At 44.0% G+C, this 9,087-nt stretch overlaps 1 protein-coding gene across 1 annotated transcript; it reads left to right on the forward strand.

Moving 5' to 3' along the window:
• The first annotated feature begins 485 nt into the window (after positions 1-485).
• LOC146866214 (perilipin-2-like) lies at positions 486-8,122 on the forward strand. Its single transcript, XM_085634649.1, has 8 exons — positions 486-594; positions 2,070-2,115; positions 2,215-2,410; positions 4,159-4,241; positions 4,511-4,796; positions 6,459-6,643; positions 6,998-7,129; positions 7,387-8,122. The coding sequence occupies exons 2-8, from the start codon at positions 2,086-2,088 to the stop codon at positions 7,771-7,773; spliced, it is 1,299 nt and encodes a 432-aa protein (XP_085490775.1). The 5' UTR covers positions 486-594; positions 2,070-2,085; the 3' UTR covers positions 7,774-8,122.
• The last annotated feature ends 965 nt before the right edge of the window (positions 8,123-9,087 follow it).

Consider the following 9,087-nt stretch of genomic DNA (forward strand, 5'->3'; position numbering starts at 1 on the left):
TTTGCGTTCCCATTGGCCATTTGTCTCCCCTTGGCCCTCTGGGAACTGTATTTTCTTACTTATCTTGGCTGCTATGGAAAATAAAGCAGGATAAGAAAGCATAATACTCGACTTTCCGTCATAATGTATTAGGAAAATCTACATTAAATATGAGTAGTATTTATGTCCTACTTTTGTTATGAGGAGAATGTGCCACGGCTGCTTTGCGTTCCCACACCGACCCTGGTCACATCACATGAACATTTCAACTTTAACTGCATCATAAGTCCATTTTATCACGTTCCTTGTGGCTGAGCGACAGCCTACTTGTGAAAATTAGACGAGAGGGATCAGTATTAACATATTAGCATAAAAACTGCAACGACGTACTTAACAGCTGTCTTTAAACTTCGTGGGAGGGAGGGGATTAAGCAGGTGGGAATTCCTAGAGGCAGCGCGTGACGTACGATTACACTACGGCCTCTATGACGCTCCTGTGCTGTCACAGAGTGGGCTAAGCTGCAGTCTCGCGAGAAGCGCAGAAGCATAAATAACGGTCGCGCATCATACTTGATAGCAGAACGTTTTTGTCTGGAAGCTGTGGTGGTGAGCAAGGTGAATTGGGGAGGGGTTGATATTTCGACGCCTTAAATCGCCGGGATGTAGGTGGTATTTCTCCCCGTTAGGTAGTGTTAGCGCAAGGATTTCGTCCCCTCTGGAAGAAGTGGTGATTTATTTATTTTTTGATATACGCGCTGCAACATTTTCCTCTAGCGCTTAGAGGCTTCACTCGTTAACTTTAAGCGGGTAGTAGGGGGCGCTCGCTGCACTCTTCCTGTGTGACCGCGTATCAGAGGTCTCCACAGGGATTCCTGGCAGGGTTTCAAGTGGGCCGTGTCCTGCTGTTGCTGAGCACCGACCGGTCTTAAAAGCAGGTGCTGATACGGGTCCCTATCGAGCTTGCTATTTTCGCCCTCACCGAAAAAAATAAATCTAAACTCTGCGTGCAACCCTTCACTGCCTTTGGTGTAACTTCAAAGACACTCGTTATAGTTATTTCAGTCTCATTTCAGAAATCAAGTATTTTCAATATTCTAAACAACAAAGCCATAGTTGTTGCTTATTTATCTTGGGCAACTAACCGCCATTGACAAAACTGACTAGTCCTGGCCAGGTGCGCATTGGGCTCACCGGGCTTGAGCCCCCCTCCTCCTACCCCCCCCCCCCCCCCCCCCCCATGTGTGTCAGCCCGGCTGAGACAGCCTCGCGGACTGGCGTCCGTCTAATTGCAGCCGCACCCGAGTACTTCACAGGTCTTTAAACGACCATTTACTCGTTAATGAGGCTTTTGTTGTGTTTTCACCCCTTCTTTACAGCCACTCTGCCTATGGCTGTAAGGCTAAGCCACCCCCAATCTTTTTCAGCCCCCCGAAATTTGGCTCTAGTTGCCTGCCTGGTCCTGGCTTGTTGTATGTTACTTGTGATATTGTATATCTGGTTGCATTCACAGAAGCAGCAAAATCCCAGTCGGGCGGTACACTACCCTACGCGTAAATTTCCAGTTTACGTGTGTTTAAGCCACGCCTTTAATTGCGTTGGTTACGCCCCTTTGATGGGACCCCCCCCCATTCCTCGCTTTGATTTTCAGCGCTCTTAAGTAGATAGGCTGCACTCTAAACGGCGTATGTGCAGCCCAGGAGCGTTTATGATCCGATTGAGGGAGGGGACCAACACTAAGGCTTGTTATAGCTAGCACATGTAGATATAGGTAAAGAGAACGCGGCAAACCACTAAATCCCTGTTTTACTGTCGCATGTTGAAAACGTGACCTATTTGCTTAAACGGTAAATGAGCCTGTGCATCCCTGGCTTTTGATTTCGCTCGAAGTCTGTCACAAAGCTGGGCAATAAACTCGAAGGTGTTAAGCTTTTATCAATTTAATGTTTTTCAGTGTCACCCAAGACCATGGTTTTTCTGTGGGTAGTTGTCTGGTTTCTCTCGTTCCTTTGCTAATGTGTATTACTGGTGATAAGTAGTAGTTGCTACTGTGGCTTTCTCGTTACTTTGCTAATCTTTTATCCGTTCAATAGGATTTGCGATACCACGATGTCTTCGTTAGCAGTTGAGCATCCACAGGTAATGGCTGGGTTTATTAATTTACTTTTTTATTTTGAGTTAAGTAAAAACCAGTGACTTTTTTTTACAGATGACTTACAATGTTTGTTTCTTAAACAGAATGTGGTGTCACGCGTGATCAGCTTCCCCCTTATTAGCTCCACCTATGGCATGGTGTCCTCCGTCTACGCCAACACAAAGGAGAACCATCCCTACCTGAGGTCTGTCTGTGAAGTGGCAGAAATGGGAGTACTGACCGTCACTAACGTCGCGATAACGAGCGCCAAACCAATACTTCAAAAGATGGAGCCTCAGAGTAAGTGAAGCTAAAGGCTGCTTATTGCCCCCCCCCCCCCTCCGTGAAAATGTTACATGCAATGCTGTTGCTCGAGGTTCAAATTTCATGCTTAGTCTGGGTTTGCAGACGGACTTCAGTTCGTAAACTGTCTTACTCGCCCTACTATTCCAATTTGTGACTGCATCCCTTGAAAGTAGCGATGTAAGCCACTTGAAGGGCGGTAGCTGCACTTTTAGCATTTCCCCATGGTAGGCTTGCTGTGGCATAGCTATTCTGATGCCGGATGCAGCTGTATGTTCAAAAAGTATTGCGACTTTAAAGTTGACAGACTTCAGAGAAATGTTAATGTAATGATTGACTACGGAAGAGTCTGAAAGTGTTTAGTGTTGATCCTTTTTAAGTAATGTCTGTAACGCTACCATCCAGATTCTCCTTTGCATATTGATTTTGTTGAAATGTTGGCATTTTTGTTAAATGTCTTTGCTTGGTGTACCCTACCAGTCTTTACGAGCAGACGGGTCCGTTTGAGGTGTAGGCCAAACATCTTTGGAGAAGTGCTCTTCGTGTTGGGAAGCTTGTCTCAGAAGGAACCATAACAAAGTTGCGTTTTGACGGCAGGAAGTCAGTGATGCAGCTTCAACTTTTAGCCTTCCTTGAGACATGGATTAGTTGATCAGTAAGGGGAATTACCTGATTGGTTTCGAGATTGGGGTGGGCATGGTTTGAGCTCACAACTAGCTCTGCATTAACTGTTAAGAGCTAGTTAGTTATGTACCTTCCTTGATTTTTAAGATTGGAAAGTGTCATCCCAGACAAGTGATGCAGACTCTACATAATGGCGGGCTCTCCCTGCGGAATGTTACTGGCCCACACATCTAACGGTCATCAACGACTGGGTTCTAATCACCTGACATAACCGTTGGAAAAGGAGTGTCTGAGCGCGATCGCACAAGCTTTTTCTGTATGTGGACAGGGTGTTAGACAGTTGCTGGCAACACAGGTGGCATTGGAGGTATGGGCTAGGGCAGGAATTCAACCTTTATATAATCTGAGCTGCTGAGCGAAAATCATTGCAAGTTAATAATATTACAGTTCTAATAGTAGCTACACTGGACAAGATCACGTTGGTGACCACTGGGTCCAAGATTCGCAGCAGTGATCACCTCCGTGCATCAAACGGGGGGGAAAAAGGTTTTGTCAATTTGGAATGCCTACACGTAGGTAGTATATGCTAGCTGTAGTGCCCATGGCACAAGAGTAATCATATCGGTGATAAGTCTCTGCACATGATTCAGTCAAAATTCAACTTTAAAAAGATTTTGGAAACCCAGCCATTTTTCTTTAAGCATCAGCTGAAGTGTTCTGAGAATGCACAATTGTCATACATGTGCTGATTTAACCAAGCAAAATTTCAACTTGGGAGGCTAGAATGCATACAGGAGAGCTACTGATAGGTAGAGCAATGTGCACCTCCCTCTGTTTACAACTACTCTGTGTTTGTTTGCATACTGTTGTGTATATGCAATGAAGTAAATCTACTGCGCCCCCCCCCCCCCTCAATTGGAGTCATTATTTGGTTCCTCTGAATCGTACTCGTGACAGTGAGATCCAAACGGTCTACCTATACATGAAATTCCCGCTCTCATTGCACCCTCAATCTAAGTAATTTGGGTAGAGGCAGGCAGCGGCATGTAAACAAGTGCTCATTCAAACTCTATACAAACTGAATGGCTTTAACTGTAAAACTTAATATTCAATGTTTTCAGTTGCAGTGGCGAACAACTATGCATGTATGGGTCTTGATAAGCTAGAAGAGAAGCTACCAATATTGCATCAGCCGTCAGACAAGGTAATAGTTTCAACAATACAGATGCATGATGGTAGTATTTATGTATGGTTAGCAATACTGACTGCATGCCCTTTATCTGGATCTGTAGTTGACAATTCCTTTAACTTGCTGCTACTAATACTAAACTTTCATGCTGTGCAGCTTATTTCAATCCTTATACGTACTTTTGTAATTGAGAACTTTCCTATTCAGGCAATTTTTTTTATATGCTTAAGCTATACATTGAATGAAATACATTTGAAGTTTTATGCTCTTGTACTTTTCAATAGATTGTGTCCCAAGCCTCAGATATGGTTGTTGGTGCCAAAGAAGCCTTATCCATTACAGTAACGGGTGCCAGAGATACTGTGGTGCATACAATCACCGGTGTGGTCGACAAGACCAAAGAAGCTGTTCATGAGAGCGTGGAAATGACCAAGTCTGTTGTACATGGCAGTATTAACACCGTGCTAGGCAGCCATGTGGCTCAAATTGTGAGTAATGGTGTGGACTCGGCACTCACCAAATCAGAGACTCTAATAGACCAGTATCTCCCACTGACAGAGGAAGAGTTGGGTGAGTACATCTGAGGATTCGTTTAATTAGTCCCCCGTAAGTCTGTCTAGGATACCGACAATACAAAAAAACAACTTCAAATATAAACATCTTGTGTTACATCCTGTTTGTGGTGGTGAATGGACTCTCTAAGGGCCTACTGTGCAGGGAAAGGGCTGGCTATGGAGCCTTGGTGTTGGCTGCTGCCCACTTTGCCATCACATTTTTATCTCTTAGCTCTCCGGGGGCCCTTGGCTAGTCCTTGTGTTGCCACAGTTGGTCAGGCTGAAAAGTGTCATTTGATCCACAGTCCACTTCAGACATAAGCCTTTAGTTGGCGCACAAATTTCACTGGCCTTCCCTCCTCTACTCCGTTTATATACTCCCTACCGGGCCTCATCTTCCTAGACTTCAACTTGCTCTTTTCCCACCATATGTCAACATCCCATTCCTGCACTGAACACTTTCTGGCACATTTCTGCCTATTTTCAGACCACATTCTATTGGCTCTTAAAACATCGACTATTCAAGCTTGTCCTCAGACCCGTAGTTTGTCTTCAGAAGTTCTTTTCTGCCCATAAAATGCCACAAAGCCCAAGAACTTAAATGGTCTTCCCTCTAGACACCATCCATTAGCATCTTCCTGTGCAGCACAATCCATGGATTCCCACCAGTCTACCTTCATTTACCTCCAATCCGGTAGAATTCCCGGCGATCTGCTTAGTGTGTGGCAAGGAGTTTCCTTAATCTGAAGCTCCTAGCGTGCCCCCAGCAGCATAACCAGCTTGTCGGCTTCCTTGGAATATGTAACCCCCACCCGTCCATTTTTCTTCCAGAAGGTCTACATTACACCACTGGGTGCTCTATTGCTTTAAATAAAAGTAGGACTTTAAGCCCAGATCTTGTGTGTTGGAATTTTTGTTAAACTATACATAACATAAGCTGCACTGTGCTTACATGGTATCGATTAAAGTGAGCATAGGTTTTTTTTTTTTTTGGTAATGCACTACATAAAAACCTACATTTTTCCAGGTTACCACCCCAGTAGGATAGGGTGGTGGTTTAATTTGGTTATTGCAGAGACCCTTGTGTAACTTGCAGGTGCTACACTCTGATTGTGGGTGGGATGCAGCAAAGATCTCCTATGAGTTACTTGGTATACGTTTGAGGCCTTTCATGGCTGACGGACTTGCAGTCTCAGGACACATATAAAATACTTTAGAGTTCGGTAGTGGTACTACGCAATGCACAAAACAATTGAGTTTGTTTTGCGGTATGAATGGTCTTCGTTTGGCTTTCATTTACGTACACATTTGAAATGGAATACAAAAGCTTTTTGTTCCTTTTTCTTTTTCCAAGGCAGGTTACTAAAAGTTGTCTTGTTACTTGGTTTCTCCAACAAGCAAATGACCCTTCTAACACGTGACATAACTTGGTCAAGCTAAAGTTAGTTGGTGTTTTTTTGTTTAAGGGGCTGAGGAGGTCATGCTTTTCGTTCCCTAATCATACTGCACTTCACACACAGGAACTGGGTAAATGGCTCCCATCCCACTTGTAATGGTTACTATGATTGCGGGACATTATTCTCTTCACTTCCTTAATGCATAAGTATGGTTTAAAGTGTATTGAGTTGGCAGGTTGGGGTCCTAACTTAAGTACCTAATAGTTTGCTTTTGTTTGCAGCTGCAGAAGCTGCATGTGTGCAAGGCTTTGAAGATGGGGCTCAGAAGCCAAACTACTATAATCGAATAGGATCCTTGTCAAGCAAAGTTCGGAAGCGTGCCTACCAGCAAGCCATGGCCCGGTTGAGTGATGCAAAATCCAGGAGCCAGGAAGCAATTTCTCACCTCCACCGTACAGTTGCCCTGGTAAGAAAAGCATTGCCACTGCGCTTAACCCTCTAGATGTTTACTTGTGTCTAGTGTTGAGCTGAAAGGCCATACCCTCTGTTATAAGTCTTTTATACCACGTCTGCTCCACCTCATTGGGGTTGGAAATGTGCATTAAATATTTCTGCATTCCATGCCTGCTGTAGTTTCCTTTCGATCAGACCCGTTAGACAGCTTTCAAAATGGGCACAAAACTGGACTTGCAATGTGGGATTTCTTATTGGTACTGCAGTGGTAAACTATCCACATTGACTGTACTCTGGTTACTTTCTTACTGTTTATCTGTTAACTACTGATCTGTAACACAAGGCATCCATGCACTTTCTTCTTTAGATGGAATATGCACGGAATAACATGGATAGCGCCAACCAGAAGCTGCATGATGCCCAAGAAAAGCTTTATCAGTCTTTGTTGGAATGGAGCAAAAGCACGGGTCAAAACTATGGCGAGTGTAACGGCACAGAGGTAAATCTGCACTTGTCTGAGCTCCAGATTACTGCCTTTATGTTTAAGAATTGGTTGTGCGGGGATGTAGTGCTATTCATACTCTCGATTTGTGGATGGTTGCTGCAGCCGTGTGCATTGAACTGAAGTTATGCAGAACCCTGCAAGGAGCTGCTGTGACTAGATTCCTGTGCTTAAACTGATGCTAGTATAGGCAGTTTGTAAGCCTAATACATGTAGCCTTGTTCAAGTACTTAATTGTTTTTCTTTTTTCCTAGGATGTTGAGTCTCGTACCCTGGCGATTGCCCGCAGCCTTACAAAACATCTTCAGACCACCTGCATCACCTTAGTGTCCAGTATACACGGCCTGCCCCACAACGTCCAGGAACAGGCTCACCACCTGAGTTCAATGGCTGGCGATTTGTACCAGAACTTCCACTTGGCCGCCTCTGTAAGAGAAATCTCTGACAACGTTCTTACAACCACTAAAGGGCAATTGGACAAAATGAAGGGTTCACTGGATAATATGGTGGACTATGTTGTAAACAACACATCACTCAACTGGCTGGTGGGTCCCTTTTATCCCCAGTTGGATGACCTTCATCATACTGAAGCAAAGAACGTAGCGGAGGAGACAGACAGCCAGCATGCATGCAAAAGTTAGTTTGTAGCATGTGCACTGCAGCACTCGCGTCTGTATACTAATTATCCCAAGTTATCTGCCACCTCTGCAGCATGGCTCCATCTAATCATGATGGACGAGTTGGCAAGGCTAAATGCATAAAAGCTTGCGGAGCGCATGTGTATGACCATAATTGTAGTTATCTTTAAGGTAATTCACAGAATCTTACCAGTTACTGGTCTTTATTGAGCACTTTTTGTACCGCACATGAATTTCTGGTGAACATGCTTTTGTTCTAAGTGCTACGGTATTATAAATCCTACTTGGTTGTAGATTTCATACTGGGTCACCATGTATTGTGTATTTCTAGTAATAAACACTTCTAGCAGCATACTGTCTCCAGTGAGCAATGTGTTCTCTTGGGTGAGTCTTTGGGTGGCACACCTATTGTTCTGATAGAATGATGTGTGCATACCTAATCGTAACTGATGCTGGGCTAATTTAACAATCCCTCCAGTCTCTCACAAGTAACTGAGCTTAGCATGTGCCACCTCATGGTTGCAAACGCCTGTGAAATGAATTGTTGGACCATGCTTGGATATGCAATTGTGGGTGTGACTGGACTTTGTTTGCCACACAACTCTAAGCGCACCTATTGGGTTTGCGGTGCAAACAGTGCAGTAACAAACTGGAGCAAATCTGAAGTAAAAGGGAAGGAGTGGGGGATGGATAACAATTGAATAATTCAGTACAAGAAGGCCTCTGCAGAAGATTAGTTTAGTCTTAAGCCAATTAATGTCAAGCACAGGGCCGGCTCTAGGGCTGTGCGTTTGGTGCCACCGCACCGGGTGCTGACTTTGGGTGGAGGCGCCATGTTCATCCTTTCCAAAGCACCTGATGCTGCGTACTTTGTCCCAGCAGTTTTCAGACCTCAATAAAAAATGACAACTCCGGTGATTAATGTTCTTCCTGGAGAGAGACTGGAGCTTTGTTTAGTCAAGTTTTGACTCCTCATAATGCAGAGGGTTAATATGCCTGCTGCTATGTGTCTCATTCACATTCAAAGTGCATATAATAAATGGGTCAATGGGTTACTACTTTTGTCGGAGATCCTTTTGTTACTTGCAGTTTAAAAGTTAAAATCCTAATAGAGCAGTAAGCTACTAACTGCCATCAAAGAGCTGCATGCAAACTGCAAGGGAAATATTAGAGCTATATTTTTGCCCTGTCTTTCTTTCCCCCCCTAATATTGCAAAAGGGGGTTCATTTGGGTAGAATCAATTCTCATCATTGAAGAAACCCGTAACAATGGTGTTACATTTTAAATTCAGAATTTGTGCTTTTCCAGTTCAAGGA

Source organism: Triturus cristatus, chromosome 2_1 (assembly GCF_964204655.1).
Source record: "Triturus cristatus chromosome 2_1, aTriCri1.1, whole genome shotgun sequence".
NCBI lineage: Eukaryota > Metazoa > Chordata > Amphibia > Caudata > Salamandridae > Triturus > Triturus cristatus.

What these genes read in the sequence shown, in the direction of transcription:
- LOC146866214 (XM_085634649.1), top strand. Translation starts at nt 2,086, where the DNA reads ATGTCTTCGTTAGCAGTTGAGCATCCACAG. An exon ending in TCAAAAGATGGAGCCTCAGA is followed by an intron (nt 2,411 to 4,158) that starts GTAAGTGAAGCT and finishes CAATGTTTTCAG; the next exon opens with TTGCAGTGGCGAACAACTAT. An exon ending in TGCATCAGCCGTCAGACAAG is followed by an intron (nt 4,242 to 4,510) that starts GTAATAGTTTCA and finishes ACTTTTCAATAG; the next exon opens with ATTGTGTCCCAAGCCTCAGA.